General features: G+C 37.2%; 4 protein-coding genes across 4 annotated transcripts in view; 1 reads left to right on the plus strand and 3 right to left on the minus strand.

Annotated features, from left to right (window-relative positions):
• The window catches only part of LOC110439541 (NACHT, LRR and PYD domains-containing protein 3-like), a 601,035-nt gene that overhangs the window by 164,408 nt on the left and 411,486 nt on the right, over positions 1-25,141 (minus strand). The gene's annotated exons all lie outside the window — the stretch shown is intronic.
• Positions 1-25,141, minus strand: part of LOC137487265 (uncharacterized) — a 176,507-nt gene that overhangs the window by 113,991 nt on the left and 37,375 nt on the right. The gene's annotated exons all lie outside the window — the stretch shown is intronic.
• Positions 1-25,141, plus strand: part of LOC148682231 (uncharacterized) — a 155,180-nt gene that overhangs the window by 44,108 nt on the left and 85,931 nt on the right. The window lies entirely within an intron of this gene.
• Positions 1,332-7,074, minus strand: LOC148682232 (uncharacterized). The gene is made up of 2 exons (XM_088650824.1): positions 6,094-7,074; positions 1,332-4,142 (listed from the first exon to the last, which is right to left on the minus strand). Exons 1-2 carry the CDS (start codon positions 6,295-6,297, stop codon positions 3,963-3,965), a joined length of 384 nt encoding a protein of 127 aa, XP_088506950.1. The 5' UTR covers positions 6,298-7,074; the 3' UTR covers positions 1,332-3,962.

Here is a 25,141-nt window from a genome sequence, read left to right on the forward strand (position 1 = left end):
GTCCCAGGGACGCTTCGCGGTCCGTTGCCAGACTTAGCGGCGTTCTGGGCAGGGGGAGTGGCCTGCTTCCGAGGTGCTCGACGCGCTCGCTTCGCCAGAGGCGAGTGCGGGGGCGGTGCAGCTCTCGTAGGCAGGCGCCTTCGGCGAGGAGCAGGTATGGATGGCACGGCGGGCGGAGCGGGCTTACGGGGCCGCCGATTAGACATCACCCATCGGACTGCTCTCTCACTGCCTCGAATTCCTGGGTGAATTCGCAGACTGTGTCGCCGACCAGCTTGGGATATGGGCGAGTCAAGAAAGCGGACTTTGTCAACTTCACGCATATCAACCAAGTTTTGTTAGAGGTGGGGCTTCTGGACCACTAGTGTGGACATCGTCCTCCCCAAAGCACACGCAGCGGACTTAGTAGTCCGAAGAGCTTAGTCGGCTGCGGTGCGAAGCTCATAAGCCTGGGTTGGACCCACCCTCGTGCAGCTCGGCCAGTGCCTGCGCTTGGTAGCGCTGGTCGGTGGCTATCGCATGCAAGGCGGATGCAGCCTAGTCCGTAGCTTTGTAAGCTCTAGCTCTGAGGGAGCCGAAAACTCACAGGCTTTGGATGGGAGACGAGGCAGACCCCGCCAAGAAGAGGCGCTGCGCGGATTAACCGCCATCGCACACTCAACCTGAGGAATCGCCACATACCCCCTGGCCGCTCCACCACCAAGAGTGGTGAGCGTGGAGGGACACGCAGCACGAGCAGAAAAAAGGTGCTCTTTAAGACCGCGTGAGCCTACTGTGCGTCGCCGGGAAGAAGGGAACGCCCCTCTAGTCGGTCCGGCCGCGGAGCTGGGGGATAAACCATCTCCAACCCATGGCCGAAGCAGCCTGGGAAAGCACGGCTAACACGTCCGTTTCAGTATCCGTTTTGACAGCGCTCACCTGCCCGAAGGGGGTGAGCGGGTCCGGATCATCGTCGGACAATGAAAGCCCACCCTCCGATGCCGCGGAGGACATCTGATCTCCGGTGTCAGCGAGCGTGAGAGCTACCATCTGATTAGACGGATCACTCCCAGCGCCCGAAGCTTGGATGGAGCGCTTGGAGGAGCGAGAGGTCCGCGAGCCCTTAGGCGACAGATTATCTCTCGCTGGAACCCTCAGATCTGCCCGAGCGCCCGCTGCAGAACAGGAGGCGACTGGGGTGGCTCGCTTTCTCACGAGAGTTTGCCGCGATCTCAACTGCGCGACTTTCATGGCATCGTAGTGACGACATGAACCGCCCCCGAGCACCACATTAACATGCTGGATCCCCAAACATGTAATGCAGTGATCGTGCCCATCATCAGAAGCCAGGAAACCCCCGCAACCAGAAACGCACAGTCGGAGCGCCGTCCTGAAAAGGACGTGCTGCACGACTGTGTTGCTCTTTTAGGATGCTTTGCAACAATACGCACCGCTCTGGAGGACCGGACCCAAAGGGACGCCAGGCAAGGGAGAAACCCAGCTTGACCATCTGCCGCTGCGTGGACTCGCTCTGGACCGGGAGACACTCGTTCGCTCGAAGTGGCTGTAGACAGCAGGAGGAACCCTCATGAAGCTCGATCAGAAAAGTCTCTGAAGCGAAAAGGATAGCGTCTGCTGGCGCCAGGTGAGCTTATATACTCAGTTGATTGCTTATGCCGCTCACCTGCGCAGGCTTGCGCTGCCAATTCACTCTTAATTGGCCCGTTCAATACTCTTTCAGACAAGTAGCTTCTGAACCGAATCTCCCAATACGTGGATTTTAACAATCAAATCCACTTATAGTGCTGGAGTTCCCCCCAAAGGGGAACCTCTTCTTAACATTATCAACTCTTCTTTATCTATAGGCCATGTTCCAAACTCTTACAAGCTAGCTGTTATTAAGCATATTATTAAGAAACCGCAACTAGACACCAACAACTTAGCTAACTATAGGCCTATTTCAAATCTTCCATTTATGTCTAAAATACTAGAAAAATACTCAATTATGCTCTTTTCTGCAGACGAACAATATTTTTGAAGTGTTTTAGTCAGGTTTTAGGGCTCATCACAGTACAGAAACCGCCTTAGTGAAAATAACCAATGATTTACTCTTAGCTGCTGACCAAGGGTGCATCTCTCTATTAGTTTTACTCGATCTTAGTGCGGCATTTGACACCATTGACCACAGTATCCTCATGAATCGCTTAAAGTCTACAGGTGTCCAGGGACAGGCTCTACAATGGTTTAAGTCATACTTAACTGACCGTTACCAGTTTGTGAATATTAATGGACAGCCTTCACAAGTCAGCCCAGTATGGGGTGCCTCAAGGATCAGTTTTAGGCCCTTTACTGTTTACTATTTACATGCTACCTCTGGGAGACATTATTAGAAGACATGGGATCATCTCTCACTGCTATGCAGATGATACTCAATTATATATTTCAACTAAACCTGACGAGACGTCTGAACTTTCTAAACTAACTGAGTGTATCAAAGACATTAAAGACTGGATGACCAACAATTTTCTTCTCTTAAACTCCGACAAAACAGAATTATTACTTATTGGGCCTAAATCTTGTGCACAGCAGATCTCGCAACTCAATTTACAATTAGAGGGATACAAAGTTAGCGTTAGCTCTACTATAAAAGATCTGGGTGTCATATTAGACAGCAATCTAACTTTTGAAAATCATATATCCCATGTCACAAAAACTGCCTTCTTTCATCTGAGAAATATCGCTAAATTACAAAATATGCTATCCATCTCAGATGCAGAAAAGCTAGTCCATGCTTTTATGACTTTGAGGCTGGATTACTGTAATGCTGTATTTGCTGGCTGCCCAGCATCCTCTATTAACAAACTTCAATTAGTACAAAATGCAGCAGCCAGAGTTCTGACCAGGTCTAGAAAATATGATCATATCACCCCAATTTTATCCTCCTTACACTGGCTGCCTGTTAAGTTTCGTATTGAATTTAAAATATTACTTCTCACCTATAAAGCTCTAAATAATCTAGCTCCTGTTTATCTAACCAACCTTCTGTCTCGCTACAAACCAACTCGCTCTTTAAGATCTCAAAACTCAGGGCTTCTGGTAGTACCTAGAATAGCAAAATGAAGTAAAGGAGGTTGAGCCTTCTCTTTCATGGCTCCTACACTCTGGAATAGCCTCCCTGATAACGTCCAAGGCTCAGACACACTCTCCCAGTTCAAAACTAGATTAAAGACCTATCTGTTTAGTAAAGCATACACTCAATGCATCACCTAGCGGGTTCCACACAGGCTTCTGCATCTTGTTTATATACACTATGAACAGCAGCTACGCTAATTATTTTCTTTATTCTCTATTTTCACCTGGGGATACTCATCCCGAGGTCCTCAGATTATGCGGAGTCACTAATTGGATCCAAGACCAGCGACGTGATGATCCCAAGGATTCCATATGCGGGACCAGGCCATATCCTGAGCTACTGCTGCGCTGTTGGTCATAGGGGAGTGGAGAGCATGAGACTGATTCCAGTGATGCTCCAGGGACAGACGAGTCTTTGCTGAGGCCTGCTTCCAGCCTCCACCGCTGAGACTGCAGCTCTGCACAAGACTTTTGGTCAGCGGAGAAATTAAAATGGTCATGCTGAACTGAGTCTGGTTCTCTCAAGGTTTTTTTTCTTCACTCTCCTATTGGTGAAGTTTTTTTTTTCCCTCTCCGCTGTGGCTACTGGCTTGCATGGTTCAGGATCTGAAAAGCTACACATCGATGAATTTGCTCTTTAGGGTTTGGACTCTCAGTAATAACTTCAAACCACACTTAACTGAGCTAAACTGAACTGAACTGAGCTTAAACACTAAAAACTGAACTACCCTGATCCAGTTACTATGACCATTTATGTGAAGCTGCTTTGACATAATCTACATGGTAAAAGCACTATACAAATAAAGCTGAATTGAATTGAATTGAATTTTGATTTCGATGACTTTCCCCAATTACTCAGTTACTTCTGCATTAAATGGCAGTTGGGAGATGAGTTCATCTCCTGAGAGTTCAAAGAGTTTAGCTGACGCTTTCAGCTCACTGAAATCTTCAAGCAAGAGTGTGAGCTCCTCATCGGTTTCATGCAGTCCAATGACTTTGATGATTTTTGTTGTCGGTCCCTGATCAGCAATCTGAAAAAGAAAAAAAATTATTCAGGTGTATTCATAAAAATATATGAAACACTAGCTGTGCATATACCTTATTTACTTTATAAATTAATTAACGAAGTAAAAAAGTATATGTTAAAGTCACTAAATTTTAAAGTAAATTTTAAATTTACTCACCCTAAAGTGATTCCAAACCTTTGTATTTCTTTGTTCTGTTAAACACAAAAGATATTCTGAAAAAAGCTGAAAAGCTTTAATCATTAACTTCATTGTATTGGTTTTCTCCTACAAATAAAGTCATTTGTGATAGGTTTTCAGCTATTTTTAAAAAAAATCTTTTGTATTTAACAAAATATAGAAAATTCTTATTTTAAACCACTTGATGGTGAGTAAATTTAAATTTTTGGTCTTAGCTCCAACTTGCTTCAGAACAAATGCCTGGAAGTTTCTAGTATACCTAGTAAGAGCTTGATTAGCTTGGTCAGATGTGCTTGATTAGGGTTTGAGCTAAACTCTCCAGTACAGTGTGGACATCCCTACTTTAAAGTATACATCAAGTTAGCACACAAGGGTTTTCTGGTTTATGTTAAAGGGGTGGTCCAGAATGTATTTTTAAGGCTTGGTGGCGTTTATAAGATGCAAGGCAATGTGTGCTCATGTTTCACAAACAACTTCAGGTTTTCCATATATCTTACTTTTATTATATACAGAAATTCTGCTTGCATGAAAACGACTGTCACATTTCCTAGTTCCTCCAAAAGGCCCGCCCTTAAGTGACTCTGATTGGTCATCTAACATAATGTGCTGCGATTCGTGGATCAACTCTATGTCACACCCCTACAAGCACCTGCTTTTGTGCAGTGTAAACAGTCAGTCAACCTCATGCCTGCTCTCTAAATTAAAATCTGACAAATGTCTGTAACGAGTGAAAATGTGGTGCGGCTCCTTAAAGAGAGATCGCCATGGTGTGTTTTGTGTATCTGAACTATCTGTAGATGCATGTAACACGAAAAGCTCATGTCCATGGGACCGATGTTTCTTTTTCTCTGATGCTCAGTTTTAGTTATTTTTCAGTTATATACAGTGACACTGGTGACAGAAGAATAAGAACAAGATGTCGGATGCTTCAATTGATTTTTCTGCTGCAACACGAGTTAAGTGAACTACACTATTTTTTTTAACAATGCGTTAAAATTACATGATGTCTTTCACATATATTTGGAATATGCATATGCAAGTAATATGAATTGTTCACATATCTTTTGTGAGTTCATTAAAAGCTGTTCACAGAGACACGCACGCGCTGGTGAAGAGTGGGTGTGTTTACAGCAGTTAACGGTGCCAAACAGCATTTCCTGTTGTTTACATCTTTGCTACAGCATACTGTAAACGCTAGCAACCGTGCATGTCATGATCAATTTTAACAAATAAAAACACTTACAAGTTGTGGTCACAATTCACAGATTTTGCTCCTCCTTTGAGAAGATTTTAACCGAATCCAGCACTGAACTAGTAGAGATTCTGGTAGCTGTGTTTTGTCAAATCATGCTTGCTATGTATCTTATAATTCTCTGGAACATAATTAATATTAAACTGTGAGCACTTCTCTCTCTGTGTCGTGTCCTTTTGAAGCCCAAATACAGAAAAAGAAAAAGCTCTGTGAAAATAGCAGCGTTTGGATGGCTTTTTAGCTCTCTCTGCTGTAACATTACAGTGCCTCTGGCCACGCCCCTTAGCTGCACAGTTTGTGTGTGTGCGCGGTAAAACACCTTTGTGATCTCGCTGGACTGGATGTATTTTTTGTAGTACCCAAATTTCGTTCATTGTAGGCTTTGCTAAGCTTACTCAAGGTCTCCCTTTTCATTGAACTTTGAGCATTTTACATTCAGAGATGCTGTTTATGTTCACACAACTACATTACACATCAACTAAAGTTTAAAATATAGTGGACCACTCCTTTAAACACATTGCTCACCTCAATCCTTGTGTAATCAGAGGAGATTAACTTCCTTGATCCATCTCTCTTCACGACCGCTTTAAGGTGCGTCACTGTCACCTCTGAATTCAGCTGAAACTCCTCAAAGGCCGTGTCCCGCCATAAAGAGACATCAAATGTGTTTTGACCACACTGGAGTACAAAGTCAAGTATTGGCACCTCAGAGTTTTGCACCATGGCCATTCTTGGTACATGTAGCTGTGAATTAAAAGTTCAATTAACATTTTGTTGTATTTACAGTACACATGTATAGGTTTGTTTAAACACACACCTAGTTAAGCCTTTAAATGTCACTTTTAAGTTGAATACTAGTGTCTTAAAGAATATCTAGTAAAACATTATGTGCTGTTATCACAGCAAAGATAAAAGGAATAGATAAAAGGATTCATATATTTTAACTACTAAAATTCCATGAGTTTTTTCAAGACAGTCATGTAAATTTTCAGAACCTAATATTTCATGTAGTGTCTATGTATATGTGATAAATAGGAAAAAATAATGCATGTTCAAATTTATTACAGCATATCATAAAACACACAATTAATTTAGTTTAAACTTATTTTGTATTGTGTAAAACTTATTTAGATAATACTTACACAGCACTAATAATGTGAGAGCATGTTTTTGGCCAAGGACAGAAAAGAAGTTAAAAAAGCCAACCTATATACAAGTATACAGATATTTGTTAAACTAATTTCCATGACTTTTCTCATACTATGAGTTTTTCTATTTTTCCAAAACTTTTCCATGCCTGGAAAATGTCATGTCAAAATTCCATGATAGACCCGGAACCCTGATAGAAATTAGTTTTTTTGAACTATTATATTTAGAAAAATGTTTAAACAAATAACTTTTTCCATTAAACAAAAATTGCGGGAAAAAAACAACAACAAAAAAACAGGGGGGCTAAAAATTTTGACTTGTGTGTATGTATGCAAGTATGCGCACACACACACACACGCACACACACACACACACACATATCAGTGTCTTCTCTAGGATTTTTTCCAGCTGTGGCGGCAGACTGGGGCCTTTTAAACTAATCTACAAACTACCTATCCTATGGCATTGTTTAATTGTCAAATGTTGTGAGCAGTATTACAAGTCAAGATCACATTTATGTAATATGAGCGAATCTCTGCTTAGTGCACCATTTCCTCTCTATTGGAGACATTCATAAATATTCCTAGCCAATCTAATAAATGTTGGAGACATACTCGTTACATAAATGCTCTAAATCACACTTCAGCAGCATTTACTTAAGAGCGCACAAGAAAGTCTGCGCTTGAGCAGTGTATATTTGAGGGTGTGCAAAAAGTTTTGTGCACAAGCAGAAGAAATCAGCATGCAAGCTATGACATTCGCATGCTCGTTTTACATAAATGCGATCTCGACTTTTGTTATTGAAATATCGTCACAGGTAGTTGGTAGATCTGTGCAATAGGTCTACTGCCACAACTGAAAAAAATGCTATAAGAAACACGGTATATTTGTGTGTGTGTGTGTGTATATATATATGTGTGTATGTATATAAATGTAAACACACACACACACACACTCACATCAAAACATTAGCTGAATGAATCACAATTTGAAAACGTTTTATCATATGTTCGAATTTTATTTATTTTAGCTATAAATTTAGCCCAAGTTTAAAAACACTTTTTGCAATATTATTAAATAAACTCACATTTTTAATTGTCTCTTTGAGGGTGAGGTACCCCCCTCTTGTATAGAGGTCATGTTCCTCCCCTGTCAGATGCATTGAGGGGGGATGCAGTATTTGAAGGGCGGCGCTGGTAGCAGACTCGGCCAGGTTAAGAGCAGTTCTAAAAATTGTTCTTTTTGCACTAAGAAATAAACAATCTTGACATATTTACAGCTAGTAGTGTAGTTTTTAATCACATAGGTTAACCCTTCCTGAAAAGGTGCTTTAGGGGAGTTGCAGGGCAAAGTGTAGCTTTTTTCATTGTTCGCGACAAAACTTAAATGGACAATTCTTTGAGCACCACGGCAAATGTGACCATCTTTGATTGTAAAATCTACACTACTTGCAGTGGTCCTGTGCCCAATGCACTGCACGGTAATGAGCTCAGCACGGAAGTAGGGGAAACTGGATTTTGAAGCCATTCTGTTGGTGAAATAAAAGAACAGGAAAACAGAATTTAGTCAAAATGCAGTTGCCATCGCAACTTGTCAAATTTGTTAAATGAACCAAAAACATGAAAACCTTTCAATAACAATACATTTTTTTGCTAATGAAACCAGCAAACAAAACTTTTTACTTAAGAAAAAAACAATTTAATTACAGAAATTATTCATCTAAATATTCATCATTACTTATTGTAAGACTGATTTACTTTCGCTTGGCTTCACAGCTGACAGTACGTGCACAGCCGAAAGAGTGAAACACTAAATAAATATATCTCTGATGTAAATAACTCAGATTAACTTTTCTAAATACTCAAAAATTACATCTAAGGTGGCTGCAAAACATTTGTACAACATTAGAAATGGTTACTTAACTCATTTGCCTTATTTGAATTGGGGTGTCTAATTTTAATGCTTGCAATTATAATTATTCAAGACATTGTCTGTATTTATTCTATTTTCTGTCATTTATTTCTCATTTGTTGTAAAAAAAAATGTATTTGATGATGCTGACATATTACATATATTATACATATCTAACACTCTTTTAATAGTGCAGTACTGTACAAAAATGTCAGCAACATATTTTACCTGCCACGTGGCGCCTGAATACAATAAAAAGTAAACCAAACAGTGATTTAAACTTCAACCTATTGACAAGCAACAGTTTAAAACAGTGTCATAATAACTAAAAAATATTGTTAAAAATTAAATTATGTTTTGTTTCTCGCATATAGTTATACATTTATGTGATGTGGGTAAAAAGTGTTTAAATCCAGCTACCACCGCTAGTATATTTCAAACCTAAAAGCTTGTCAAAGCACTGATAAATGCATTATTAGCATTTATTTTGAGAAATTGTGAATAATATGAGGATCACAATCCCAGTGATTCACTCCTAAATATTTTACCAATTGAATTAATCTTAATTTCTATAGAACTTTTTATGATGTAAATTATGCAACAGCAGTTTATCATACACTACTGGTCACAAATTTGGGGTCAGTACGACTTTTAAATATTTTGAAAAAAGCTTATCCTGCTCACCAAAGCTGCATTTATTTTATCAAACACAGAACACATAGTAAAATGTTACTGCAGTATAAAATAACAGTTCAAAAGTAGTCTATAATTTAATTAATTTATTCCGGTGATTTTAAAGATTCAGCTTTATTACTCTAGTCTCTAAGATATCACTCTATATTAATATTAGTATTAATGGTAATAAAATCAATAATGACTGGAGTAATAGTTTCATTTGAAACTGCATACAATAACAAAGCAGTTATTTAAATATTTTTAAATAAATATTTACCTTTATTTTTTTTTTACGTTTAATAAATATTATTGTTGAACAGAATAATTGACTGTCAGTAAAACTGACCCCAAACTTGGAACCGGTAATGTAGATGAAGAGAACAAAAAGCCACAAACACTGATAACACCACTACATACACAAAATTATAATAAAAGGTAAATTATTGGAGGTTTATGTTCTGTTTCTTTTAGATGCAACTAATAAATAAGAAATATGTAACAAATTAACACAACTGTACAGAGAAAACAGAATTCACCTCAAATACAAGCAAGCAGCACACGACTCAGGAACAATTCTGGAGAATAAAAACAAAAAAAGGTTATTAAAACATTGATCAAAACCAAAAACACACACACACAAAACACATATATACTGGAGCGACTCGCCTCAGATTCAACACGCATGATCACGTTCATCAAATTTGCTTAAACTATGCGTCCTAAAGTATTACTGTATTTCACAAGTATTCTGACACAACAACGTAAAGCATACGCTTTCGTTGCGTTTAATGAGGAAACACGCTAAACTTGGAGGGCTCATGCTGAAAGGCAGAGTAATGCCCTGTCTTTGACAGCTCGCGACTTCACCAGACGTTCTGAGTACATTTACATAAGACACCAATACTCCCGATTTAATATGATTAAGATTATACTCTTATTAAAATTTTACCGTGTAGCCTTAAAAGGAACCTTACCTTAAAGGAACACCGAGTCACGAAATGCGGAGGATTTTCTTTCTGTTCGCCATGCGGTATCAACTTACAACAGATGTTGAAAGTTAAAAATGAAACACCCGAAATTGCATGAAACTCTGGATAACCTGTGATGCAACTAATTGTTTTATACTGGAACTTGCCTTCAAAAAGTGCTTCCTTGGTCTTATCCACATTTATTGCATGTTGAACACACGTCTACCACAACAGGAAGTAAAAAAAACTGTGTACAGTTGAAGTCAGATAAAGTATATGTTAACATTACATTGAAATATCTCTTTATATTTTCCAAACAACTAAACAGAGAATTATGGGATCAGGAAAATATCAATCTGTAAACATTAATTAGACTTCAAATGAGGGAAATAAACATGCATTATAAATGTGACAGAAAAAGTCTGCAGGTTTACAGTATTCAACATACTTTGTAGTAATTCTGTGAATTAAACTGCACAACCCAATAGAAACAAGGATAATCAAAAAACAAAATATGTCTCTCTATTGAACAAAAATTATAGATTTTATTTTATTTGATATTTTTTGCAGTTATGATGAACAAGCTTTGTTATGTGACAGATGTGAAATTTTCACTTGTAGGACTTTAAATAAATTAAATATAATAGTTTGAAAATATTGACAGAGACATTAAAAAATATTTAAAGCATTTTAAAAATACTTGCTTACGCAAAAAATGTATAAACAGTTTTGCTATTTTGCTGAAAACAATTTTTTTCATGGCAAGGTTGATATTTGCATGAAACTGCTTATATTTATACATTATAATACATTTACCTCCCCTCTTCCTCCTTACCCTAGTTCTTAAAGCAACTTAAGCAATGTCAGTGCATTTGCATAAGTTTTACTTGTCCGAATGTGTTTATGTTGTTGAGTCGTTTAATGCCAGGCTTAAGTGACTTTGCACAAAAGCAGCAGCTTAATGTCATATCAGTGCTCTAATGATTGGCAAGGGATATTAATAGTGTTTCTGTAAGTGAAAAGTAAGGAAAGCATCACAGTTCAAACTCATATTTGGTAGTAATCGAAAATGTTTTGTGCACATTTCATGTTTCAAACATGTTGTATAAAATTATGTGCAATGACTTGCAATGATAGCAATTAAATATTTGGGAAAAACACTGACACAAAAATTTCTTACACCAGTGGTGTAAAACCCAATTGCTGGAGGACCACAACTCTGCACCTTTTAGCTTCAAACACCTCCAACTCACACTTGCTTAATAGTCTCTATTAGTCTTTAACACCTTGATTAGTTGAATCAGTTGTGTTGGATTAGACTTCGAACCAAAACTAAGTTTGAAACCTATACCTTACACTTATACAACTTAAAGATTACTTGACCTAGCAGGAAATATGTTAAATGTCTTCTGTTTTGTTTTTTACACATTGTTAATAATTTAATAGACATATTGCTGACTTATTGTTGTTTTGTACTACAGCGTTGTTGCAGCTGTGACAGAGTCCACTAGTATGTAAGTAAAAAATCTGTTTCCATCACATAAAACAATAAATTCACATTGTAACCGGACAAATAAAAACATTGCAACTGGTCTTCACTTGTTGTTGCCATTAAAAGTCGGTGTATGATGATTTACATTTATAGCTTGAAAACTCAAAGTGCTTACATTTATCTTAAGGTCATTCCAAAAATTAGCATGCATGTGTAACAAAAACTGGCTTAGACAGGAATTTTCAAAGACATTTGGCACCATGAAGATGCCAGTAAATATATTACACGTGAAAATTGTACATGTAAAATTAAAGCTAAATGCAAAATTTGACTGTGTTATGTATTGTTGTTTTTGTTGTCTTTAAAGATTATGTGACTGTGTGATGTGTCCAAAGTATCTAATATAATGTAATCTACTTAAAGGATCAATACTTGGTCAATGAGGATTTCTCTCATGTTAAGTCATCAAAAGGTATTCAACTCCAATGAAGGTAATACTTGTTTTTGTTAAACTTTTCTATATGACACTGTCTTATTTTTATAATCAGAGTGCTATTAACTAAACCTTCAGATAAATTAGGTTTTCTTTTTATTTATTTACATTTTATCTTCAGTTTTGTTCATTATAATATAATTCTTAACAGTTTCTTAGATATGGTTATCTATCATTTAACATGATTGGCAGATCACACACCAGTTCACTGATGGACCTGGGAATGTACTTACGATCCTTTGTTCTCTGGTGAAATCCCTCTGTGGGGCTGGATTTTCACGTAAATTCACTAGTGGTTGCTTCGTAATTGAAGTGACATATCTGAGGCTGCTAATTAAGGGAAGTCGTGTAATTCAAGCTGGAGGCAGTCAAAGACTAATCTTGTTGACTGGTTTTATGGGCAACTTTACTAGATTCTCGATGGAAAGAAAGAAGGCTAAAAAGAAGATTGGGAGTTTAAGGGTGGTCTCTTCCCATCTTAAGCCTAGTTCACACAACAGGATTTTAAACATCAGCATATCGCTGTGCCGTTCACACTACATGACTTGATTTTGTGTCCTTTAATCGCTGTGGTGTTCACACTACACGACACTACGTGAATGATCCACAAGAGGGGGGTCACACACTACATGATCTGACAACAACTTGTTACCCAACAGCTCATGTAAGCTACCAAACCACAGCCAATGAAATTTTGAGGGAGGAGTCGTCAGACAAACCTGAGCATTATTGGCTGCTTGTGTGCTGATTACATCACTGACATCGTTTCAAGCTTACAAGGAGGCATTTAAAAACATCTCAGCTGATGCATTAGTGAATTATCACTCATCTGCAAGTTTTTTATTTTTGTAATTTTATAACTCTTTGAAATAAAACTAACATATCTATAACAGCATGACGTTTTCTAAATATCAGTATATTTCTTTCTTTCTTTTCTAAAAATGACAAAAGTTTTTATTATTGTTTTTTTAATTATTAATTTACAATCAACAGGACCAAGAATACACATTGTGGGAGACAGCTACATTCACCGTGGGGAAAAAAGAGCAAGAGAGATGACTGGGAGAAACCTGGGACTAAATGCCCTCATCCAGTGGTTTGGTAGGGGAGGGATGATTTGGAGAAACGTCCTCCCCTACTTTGAACAGTGCCTCCAAGGAAGAGCTGTGCCAGACATCCTCTTGGTTCACTGTGGCGGAAACGATCTTGGAAAAACCAAGAGTGTCCATCTTGCCGCAAGAATAAAGCAGGACTTGCAAGACCTCCACAGGAAGTATCCAGAGATGAAAATAATATTCTCTACAATAACTCAGAGAAACCTGTGGAGGTCTGCACAACCCCAAAAAATTGAGAAAGCACGGCGCTTAATTAACAGTGTGATGGCTTCCTTCATCTCATGTATTGATGGAGCCATTGTTCATCATCGTCAGATAAAGCGTAGACATCCTGGACGTTTTTTGCCTGATCTAGTTCATCTGACCCCTTTGGGAAATGATATTTTTTTAAACAATATTGCCCAGTGTTTGATAGACCAAATCAGGTAGGGTTTGAAGTGAACTGCTGGATTTGAACTTTCTAACCAAAGTTGTGACATAAAAAATTTCCAGAAATTTTAAACTTTGTGACGTTTGATGAACAACATATTTTATTTATTTTAAATTTTTTTCAAGGGAAGCCACCACACTGACATCTGTCACAGCTGTTCCTTTTCAATACTTTTCTTTGTTCTTCCAATTTCCCCATGGTGAATGTAGCTAAGATTTTGTAAATAAATTTTTACCCACATGCAAGTGTCTGTGCTTTTTTGTTACAATTTATTAACTAAAGAACATTATATATATATTGTATGATAAATAATTCCATAGTAAGTTACTAACTTAGCATGATGACCCAAGACATACCTCAACTTAAAAAAAAAAAAACATGCATTAAAATCATGATAAAATATTCCTTAAACAAAAACAGATTGCTTGCCTACATTTAGCTGATTAAGATTAATGCATTGCACTACAGAAATAATTATTTGTCCAACATGTATCTTTCTAATGTAACTTCACACAAATTTATACAATTGAACTTTTAACTTTTAATACATTGTGTGGCATTTTAGAACTGTAACCTTTTTAATTAGTGATTCAATTATAGACAGTATTTTAAAATTAATAGACTGAACTGCATGAAGTGTGGATGAGTGCTAAACGTGCTGACTCCATGTTGTCACTATGTAGCACTGGTTGTACATCTGGGGTAGGTTCTGTATAGGAAATACAAAGGAAAGCATTAATGAAAAACATTTTATTGCAGAGCTCATGTACCAAAACTTGAAAGTGCCACAAAGTGCACTGTTGCAATAAGTTCTAATTTCTAATATGTACTGGTAGTGGGGTTATAAATTAAGATAATAAACAATTTTAAATGTGATCTGTGTTAAATAAAAAAGTACAGTTCAAAAATAACATAACATAATTTTTTACATTTTTAAATTAATTAATTAAAAAGTAAAACTTTTTTTAAATGAAAAGAGTGAAATGTTTGAATATATTATTTTTTCCTAACACTGTCTACATAGTAGATATGTGGCTTTGGTCTACTGCAAATTTTTCATACAAACTGTTTTATATGCTCCTTTATTACCTTAAGGAAGGGCAATATAAGTGTCTTTATTAATTTACTCACCTTTATTTTTGTTTCGTCTCTCTTCGTTATCCTCAATGAGCCTATAAGGTAGGAATGACAAAAAATATATTTCACATACCAGATCCAAACAGAATTTTAACAAAGTGGCCCATCTTAGTAGAAAGCCCACTCACCACGTCAAGGTGCAGGACATTAAGTGGGACACAAGACAAGACAAACAAGACAAACTCAGACGAGACAAAAAATATTTCTACATGTAAAATGTAACTATATACAACAATATTAACAAAACAACGTTTATAGAAACATAAATATGAACATTTTCAACCTGAAATAAAAAAAAAAACTATTTTTGGGGTATTTTCAATATTTTTATTCTAGAACAATAATATAATTGGAACTGGAAGTGCAAACTGCATTTAAAACAAAATAGTCATAAGAACAATTTTCATATAGTACTTCACTAACAACCATAAATGAGAGAACATATTTGTAACAGTAAACCTATTTCATTTGAATTTCTGAAGAGCTATTTACTAACAAGTGCTTTCTGTGACTGAACAGATTTTAAAAACAATAATATAGAAAAATTAAGGTGGATCAGTGCAGTAGAGGCATCTTATGTAAATGATTCAGTCCTGTTTATGCGGACTGTAAATCAACAGCAGCAGCAGCAATAGCAGCAGCAGGTCTTCAGTAGGATCAGAGGAGACAGAGGAGGCATGAATGATTAGCAGCAAAGAGAACAATAGAAGTCTACAAATAAACGAATTATTCACCATAAAAATGAATCAATTTAGTCAGTTGTCTGCGAACCATTTTGCCATCTTTTGCTATTTCAACTCCCCTTCTTGAAAAGTGGTTAAATCTGACTTTGCTATACCAAATGGATGCCATTTTAACCAATAAATGAATATGATTCATTTCAACGCTTGTAGCAAACATGTGGCTGTGGAGTTGTGGAAAAAGATCTCTCTCTCTGCACAATTTGCTAACACCTTGTTGGAAATAGCAAGTGTGATTCCACGTCCACGGGGAAGCTGACCTCCACTTGTTGTGATCTTTCTCTGAATGCATTTCTCTGTGGTCAGACACACAGACACCATGCCTGGTGATGGTTTCTGCAGACCACCTCTGTTTTTTAGATGGATGAATTCATGTGCAGCACTATCAGTTGTTAATGCCTGTGAGCATGGCAAGCAGGATATTTTCTCTTTCATCTTCTTCACCACAAATCCTGTGATATAATGAATTGCTGCCTCTTTGTATTCAGAAAGACTGCATACATGAGGGAGGTCAGGAACAGCATCATTCTCGGGCACGTCCACTTCCACCAACTGTACTTCCAATCTTCGGGCAACATTTACAGATGCAGGTGTTGAGTTGAGCATGTAAGTGTTGTCTAGAAGCAAACAGTTCCCTGTGCCTGTTTTCACTTGGTGCCTTACAAGTAGGCGTTTGTATGCTCCTCTAAACTGCCTGGCATTAGGATTATCATTGTTACCACCTCTTGCTCTTATGGTAGCAAAGAAAAGCTCCAAGTGGTCCTGACTTAATTTGTAGGTAAGAAGATATCTGCATGGTGCATTGGGCCTTTCAACAGGATCATGATAGATGTTAAGCAATGAAGCCCTATATGGCAGTCTTCTTTTTGGTGGTGTGAAGTGGCACCATCTTGTTGTACTGCTGGACCTTCAACCCACGAAGCATGGATTCTGCCTGCTTTAAAATGGTCTCAACCCGATCTTTAGTTGTTGTTTTGATTGGGGCTTTGAAACCTTTTCCAATAGGATTTCTGCTGTTCAGTACATCAAAAGCTGCATCTTCAGTGCGCAAAACTGCACAGTCGCAGCACAACCTTTGAATTCCTCCATTTTCAAGCCTTGCTCGTAGAACTCTATAGCATCTGCCACACTGCTGCTGAAGAGCTGTGCTGTCAGATGGACTTTAATTTTTTGTTTTCGCCATTGTAAATGAGCCATCTTCAGCTTGTTTCCCAGTCGCAGACCTTGTTTTTCTTGGAGTTCATTGAGGGCTTCAATGTACTTCCACTTATTTCTTATTTCCATCTTCTGTCTCAAAATTCAAGGGAAGATGCAAAGGCATTGCGAAGTAGCTTTAGCATGTGGCATGCATCCAGGATCACGTGTACTTTGAAACTGGTCCCCTGCAAATTCAGTCATCTTGTGAATATACATTTCATGCATCATTAGGGCACATACTGTTTCTTTTCCTCTCTCTTTATTTTCCTCTACATCACATTTCAGTGCTGTGAAAGATGCCACAGTAAATCCAGGATCAGCTGATACGCTGCTGTACCAATTTCAAATGGTGTGACTGTGTGGCAGCGCTTTCTGAAAATTGTCACGCACGTAGTCATATGCCTTTGGGGAATAAAAATGCAAGGTTGTGGCAAACTGCTTCAACTCCTCTAAATACTTTGCTGTTTTATTCCCCTGCTGTATTTTCAACAAGATGTGCTTTGGCACTTCATCAATTGACTCAAGCAAAGAAGCACATTCATTGGATATCAACAGCTTCTTCCTGAGTTCTGTGATGACATCCTTTAAGGTGGAGATTTTGTTTTTTAAACGCCTAGACTTTTGGGATTCAATTTTAAGCTTTTTCATGTATTTTTGTAGAATTTGGTTAGTGGCCTGATTTTTCCATTTTAAAGATCTCGGAGACGCAAAGTTGTAGCTGTGATCCTCTTTAATAAAATTAGGAGTTTCATGTGTGGAGCTTAAAGTTGCATAACTATGATCCTCATTGATATCCACCGTTACAGCAGTGTCAACTTGACATAGGTCATTACTAACTGAGAAGTTGCCAATAGCATGTTCAGTCAAGGTGGCATTGCTGTAATCAGCAGCTGAGTGCACGCTAAGAGACTTGTCAACTGGAGAATCCTTTTTACTATGTCCTGCATCTTTGCTGAACAACAGAGAGGAGCCACTTACCTCAGAATTCTTATTCGCAAAAGTCTTGTGTCTTACCCCTACACAAGAGGATTTCACCAGATGACAAGGAAATGAGAATATAGTTGGAACTGCTGTACTTATATACTTTAATAAATTGACAACAAGGATGCTGACAAAATGCTTTCCATTATCCAGTAAGAATAATGATTAAAATTCAGATTAAGATTAAAGCAGATTAAAATGTAACATTAATTGAATTTAAAATAAAGTGCATATTCCAGTACTAAGCTGTGTATTAAATATATTCATATATCTGACAAGCACTCTAGTTTTCTCTACAATCGCTGTGACAGTTTTTTCAATACATTTAACAAGTTTCCAAAACTCTTAACACAATTAGCACAACATCCGTCTTTGTAGGCTAAAAAACTATTTTTTTTGCTTTGATACAAAATGCATCCAGTTAACCCTAATTTCAAATGCTTGAACTTCTTTTACAAACAAGCTCAACCAAGACCAAAGCAATGTAATGTTACAGTCAAATTTACAAATACTTTCACACTGTATGTCAGAACAGATAACATGTTCTAAACGTAACTTCTATAGGCTAAAGTCAAAGTGAATAGCAGTTCATGTTGTGTATTGAAACACAAATATATTGACTGCATTTTCTTCCATCGTCCATGAGAAACAGGTTTTGCAGTTATGCAAATACCTAAATCACAGCATATCTCCATCAAGGAACCACACTCATGATCATAAATATGTTCTTTGGGCTGAACTTGAGTGGAAAAGGAATAACAAAAGAATTCTTCCCATGCCTTGCCAGAGAACATATCAGGTGTGATGTGGATGAGAACATGTGGCCAAATGCTGTAGATTACTTTTTTATTATTATTGTTATTGTGGTGCTTTTTCTGTTTGTACATCTTGTATGTCTTTTTGCAAATAAAGTTTGTACTGCAGCAATTCTGTGACTTTTAAGTTTTATTTATTTTTACATAAACTGTACATTTTATAAAGCTACTCTGATATGGTCATTTATTTTTTGTATTGAATTTCAGAAGCAAAAGAAAATACACGCATTTACTAAACCCAGCAAAACAAAAATGTAAAGAGGGTTCAAACATAGGGGGCAGACCTGACACAAAATAATGCAGTCTCCATAATTTTAGCAGATGATAGTTTTATTTATTTATTTATTTATTTATTTTTTTTTTTGTCAATGTGTTGAATGATGAAATTTTCCTGTTGGACGAGAACATGTTTTAGTCTTTTGAGTAATTATTTAATTTTAAAACAAGTTTGCAGTGTTGTGTTAGTTTATTATTGTATTTTGAACATTAGTTTTGTGGTTTAGTTTATGATGTGTGATTTTGAGCATGAAATAAACTGTTTAGTCAGTTGTGTGTTTTAGGTATATTGCTGCGTTAAGAGTTTAGGAAACTTGGTAAATGTACTGAAAAAACTGTCATATTCATTGTAAAAACTGTAAATGCTTACTTGAGATAATCTTTGGACATTTAAATATGCTGTTTATTTTGTTAATTAAGCTAAATTGGCAGCTTAATTAACAATCAGCAAGATTTAAAATCTACAGCTCAATTATTCTGCAGATTTTTTTTTACCTTCAAATCCTTGGTGAAAGCATGCTCTTCAAAATGAGCACTGCAAAGACGGGATGAAGTTGTTGGTTTCCAGCCGTTGCGTCTCAAGTTCACCACCCATTGTTTCAATCTTGCTGCATCATGCCCACCTAAAGGAAAACTACAAAACATATGCAGCTACAATCACAGTTTCATTTAGCTGCCTTTGACAATTTTATATTCATGTTTTGTTTTGTTTTTTAACATTGTTTTATAAACTTAAAGGAATCAATAAAGATTGTATGGAAATATAGTTCTCAGAAGCAGAGGTGAATAAAAATATATAAATATCATGTGATTTAAACAATTTCTTACTTACTTACAAATGGGAATTAACACCTATTTGGATGTGTATTTTATGAAGGCTAAAACAAATACATTTTACTAAATAAATAAACGGATAACTAACGTCTCCATACGTTAAGATAAGCTTTTAACAGTACATGGTAGTTAATGAGTTTTAACGTTAAATACATTTGAAATAGTATACACTATATACAGTTCTACCTGTTATATACGTTTTAGAATGTTGTTTCAAAGCAATTACATTTTTTAAACAGACAATTCGGTAGATAAAATTAACATGCCACTATTGTTAAATATCAGGAATGGTTCTGCCATTTTAAATCAAGTTCAACTAACGTTACCGTTACAGTAGACTGCTGTATACAGTGCTCTAACTAATCAGAGCAGGATAACTTCAGTTTTATCTCCCGAATTATAATTGTATACCCATAAAAATATTTAGTAGCTTGCACATACAGAGGCCCGTCATGTCTAATGCTAGGCGTTATCTTAGCTAACGTTAATAATACATACAGGTATTAGCCTACCTTAACTTAGCTCACATTTAACCTTACCGAAAAAAACTCAGTGATCCATCAGATCCTGAGAGCCGGTTAGAACAGTTTACTGCTGAACAACTCATATTTTCGCAGTGAAATAACACAGTAATCAATGATTATTAGTTCGCTATATCTTCAATCCTGCTTCAATCTCCCCCTAAAACACGCCGACGATCCGCTCAGAGAAGCTGTCAATCACAAATGTCAATCATGACGACACGCCCCGTTTTTTTGGCATCAAATTACTGGTTAAAAACATACTGACTGCAAAAATGAAGATTTGCACCTATAGCAGCATGATAACAACTGCCTTAAATGACCAAGACCATCTTACAGGACAGTTTAATTTCAAGTGAATTTTTTATTTGTTTTGAACTCAAGTCTCCTTCATTAACACAGAGGAGGCGGGCTTTATTACTTGTACTGCAGCCAGCCCCCAGGGGGCGATCTAACGGCCGAGACCTTCACTCAAAGGCAGGCTTGCGGCACACTTGGTTTAGAAGGAGTTCGAGTCTATATTGATGACATCATCATATGGGGATCCACAGCTCAAGAACACAGCGAGAGACTGTGCAGAGTGATGGAGCGCATACAAAAGTATGGACTAAAACACAACAAAAGTAAGTGTGAGTTTGGCGTGGAGGAAATCCTTTTCCTAGGAGACAAGCTTTCTGCTCGTGGTGTTCAACCGGAGCAGGATAAAATACATGCAATACAGAACATGCCAAGGCCTACTGACAAGAAAGGTGTGCTTCGCATCATGGGGATGGTCAATTTCATAGGCAAATTCATTCCCAATCTAACAGCGGAGACATCATGTATATGTGAGCTTCTGCACAGAGACTGTGAGTTTAAATGGACAGCTAAACATGAGAATGAGTGGCAGCAATTTAAGAACACACTGACCACAGCACCTGTATTGTCATTTTATGACCACACCAAGTGGATTAAACTATCTACAGATGCTTCCAAAGATGGCATTGGGGCTGTTTTACTCCAGGCTGAAGGAGAGCACTGGAAACCGGTAGCGTATGCTTCTAGGGCTATGATCAAAACTGAATGCTGATACGCTCAGATTGAAAAAGAGTGTTTGGGGCTGGCGTATGGTTTGGAACGCTTTCATAGCTATGTGTATGGACTGCCATCTTTCACGGCAAAGACTGATCATCGACCACTAGTCTCCATCATCAAAAAGAATCTGAACAAAATGTCTCCACGGATACAGCGTTTAATGATGAAGATGCAGAGGTATGACTTTGAACTAATATATACTCCAGGAAAAAACCTAGTCCTTGCGGATGCTCTATCCAGGGCAACTGCAGGCAACAGTGTGAGTACAACTGACGAAGACATACAATGTCACGTAAATATGGTGTCAGCTGCACTGCCTGTGTCAGGCACAAAGTCGAGCCAGATTGTGGAGGCTACAGCAAAGGATGTGGAGTTGCAGCATGTCATGAGAAACATAGATGAGGGGTGGCCAGTTGGTGCATCTCCACAATTTTATCACATCAGAGGAGAGCTCAGTGCTGTGGATGGTCTGCTTTTAAAAAAGGGCAGGATTGTCATTCCGCAGGCTTTGAGAATGGACATGTTGCACAGGATACATGAAGGTCATCTCGGCATCGAAAAATGCAAAAGGAGAGCGAGAGAGACAGTTTTCTGGCCTGGAATTAACAAAGACATTGCAACACTCATAAGTAGATGTGAAACATGTCAGAAACACAGAAGCAAGCAAAGCAAAGAGCCAATGGTGGTAGCCGAGTTTCCGACTGCACCATGGCATAAAGTAGGAATGGACTTGTTTCATCTTAGGGGTAAGGACTATTTAGTGGTAATTGATTACTACTCAAACTACCCCGAGATGGCGCTATTGACAAACTTAACATCGACCTGTGTCATAACACATCAAGTCAATCTTCGCCAGGCATGGCATTCCACAAATTGTGGAGAGTGACAATGGTCCATGCTTCAATTGCAAAGAATGGCAGAAGTTTGCAGCACAGTATGACTTCAAGCATATAACATCAAGTCCGCATTATGCACAGTCAAATGGTCAAGCGGAAAAAGGGGTTCACATTCTGAAGCAGCTCTTAAAGAAAGCAGCTGACAGTGACTCGGACCCGTACCTGGCTCTATTGAGCTACAGAGCATCACCTCTTCAGTGCGGTTTCTCACCAGCTGAACTGTTGATGAAGAGAAAACTTCGGACAACATTACCAAGTCATACAAGTGACAAATTGAAGCAAAAGAATCCTGCCAAGATTGAACATAACTGGCAAAAGCAGAAAATGAAGCAAAAGTCCTTTTATGACAGGACCACAAAACATCTCTCACCTTTGACATCTAACAACCAAGTCAGAGTTGAGGATGCTGATGGATGGAGCACAAAAGCAACTGTTCTGCAAGAAGTAGCTCCAAGATCCTATACAGTGAAAACTGATGATGGACAAATCCTCAGGCGTAATCGTCGCAGTTTGCTAAAAACACAACAAGAAACTGTTGGAGAGCCAAGTGTGACCTGTGGTGAACCTGAGACAATTCACACACCTGTTATTGATGGTGACACTGACACACACACACCTACTCCTGAGTTGAGAAGGTCCACCAGAGAAGTTAGAAAGCCTAATAAACTGAATTTATAGTGGGTAAATGAAAGATCAGACATTTAAATAGTTTACATGTTAAACCTTTTGAACATAAGGTATGTTGGGTTGAATTTATGTTAAAACTGAGAAAATGCATATTCATTGTTATGAAAATATAGGGTCTTACTGAAGAAGAAATTGATAAATTCACTGACAAAAGATGTAAAAGTTCATGTTAATGTTTTGCCTGAGAAAAAGGGGGATGTTGTGATTATATGTAATGACGTGTGTGAACACTAGATGGCATCAGAGGTTTGTAAAGGTTCAGGTGACATGAGAAGCAGTTAGAATAAGACAGCATGAGGCTGCAGACTGAACTGATAAATAAAGAATACACTTGTTCCAACTTGGCATCCTTATTATAAGACACGAACATGACAAAAACTTCACAAAAAGTAGCAATTAAATTCCCTTTTTCTAAATGAATAGATCATTGCCGTGGCCGCTCGGAAGAGCGGCGGCTCTGCTTGTGTTTGTTTGGTCAAATTCGAGCGGGCAGGATTATATACAATCAGATGTTTGTTTGACCAAATTGCCGGAATATTAATAATTAAGAATAAACCGTTATTGTTGATTATTAATATCCATAAAATTAGCTAATTTCTGTTACATATACTTTAAATTAGTCATAAATATATTTAAATGTTTAAAAGTAGGGTTCAAGTGTATTTCTAGTTGTAACTAAACATATTTTTTAAAAATACAGATATAGTATGTTAAAAGCACATTTTAGTTCAATTTCAGGGTGTCTCAAAATAGCACAGTTGAGTGCACTTAGATGGTATTAAGTTTATCTTAACATATGCTTAATACTATCTTTTAGTTCATTAAGTACAAAATTAGTGTGCGAAAATAGAGCACTTTTAGTACATTACTGAAAAGTGTACTAAGTATACTTAAATAAAGTGCATTTTAGTTTTTTTTTTTTTTTTTTTTTTTTTTTTTTTACCTGGGATTATGTGTGTACAAAGAAAACAGCATCTGTGCTTCATCAAAACACTTGAATATTTTTGTGCAATAAACCACAAGTCCAAAAAATACCTTATGGGAGGGAACAAAAACTTACCAAAAACTGAGAACACAAAAATATAAATAAGATGCAACATTACAGCACATATATGAAATGTAAAGACATTTTGGGAAAATGTACTTCTACGTAAAATGACTAAAAAACTTAAAATTACCACACTCAAAATCAGTTTAAGTGTTAGTGATAATAATGCATTCACATTAAGTGCATTTAAGTACAACTTTTGGGAAAATGTACTTCTAGTACAATATATTACCCAATAGATTTTTTATATATTAACTTATTTTAAACTTAGGATTAGTCTGTAAACAGTGTACTTAAAATCAACTAATGTTTAAAGCATTTAAAGCACACTTTTGAAAAACACACTAATAAAAGTCTTTTGGATGTTTTTTTCTGTAATGTACTTTATTGTAGTACACTAAAAATTTATTTAAGTATTACTGGTATTTGGTATACTTTTGTCAAGTGTACTAAAGTCCTACTTAAGTATAAACATACTTTTAATTAGGATATTTATAGTTGTTATGGGTTTGTGATTGGTTCGTTTTGTTTCCTGGGTTTTGCTTTCTGTTTCTCAACAGGTGACTCGTTATGATGCAGCAGGTGCAGCTAATCTTCAGGCTTTATAAAAGGAGCTTCCAAACTGTGTTGAAGAGACTGCTTTGGAGGACCGTTTTTTCGTTTGACTTCCTTTGCCTTACCCACCGCTTATATTAATTTTGTTTATTTGAACTTTGCTCCTGTATAATTTGTCGTATTGAATATTGTTATGTTAGACAATTAATTTGTTTACTTTGATACCCCTTTTTGCACATTATTTTATTTTATAATTTTTGTCTTTTTGTAACCTTTAAATAAATATCTTTTTGCATTATTATATTCAACTTGGTTTGGGTTCCCTTCATTTTGTTGCGTGCTTGAGCCGGCACGTAACAAATGGGGGCTCGTCCTCAAGTAACTTGGGAACCTTGATTAAAAACACCTGTTAGATTTCCATGTGGAAGCTCCAGGAGTTTTGTTAGTGTGCGGTGGCGTTTGTTTTGTTTTGCAGTCCCTTGCTTTCTCTTGCATTGCTTTGAGAAATTTGAAAAGAGCATCGGAAGTGGGTAAGTTTATTTTGAAATCTATGCTATCACGAATGTGTTTCTATTTAGC

Source organism: Danio rerio, chromosome 4, assembly GCF_052040795.2.
Source record: "Danio rerio strain M-AB ecotype USA chromosome 4, GRCz13ab, whole genome shotgun sequence".
Taxonomy (NCBI): Eukaryota; Metazoa; Chordata; class Actinopteri; order Cypriniformes; family Danionidae; genus Danio; species Danio rerio.

Excerpts from the sequence above, each read along its gene's own strand:
- LOC148682232 (XM_088650824.1), bottom strand. The coding sequence starts at position 6,297 with ATGGCCATGGTGCAAAACTCTGAGGTGCCAATACTTGACTTTGTACTC. Across the intron at positions 4,143-6,093 it reads CTGATTACACAAGGATTGAG|ATTGCTGATCAGGGACCGAC; the intron begins GTGAGCAATGTG and ends TTTCTTTTTCAG.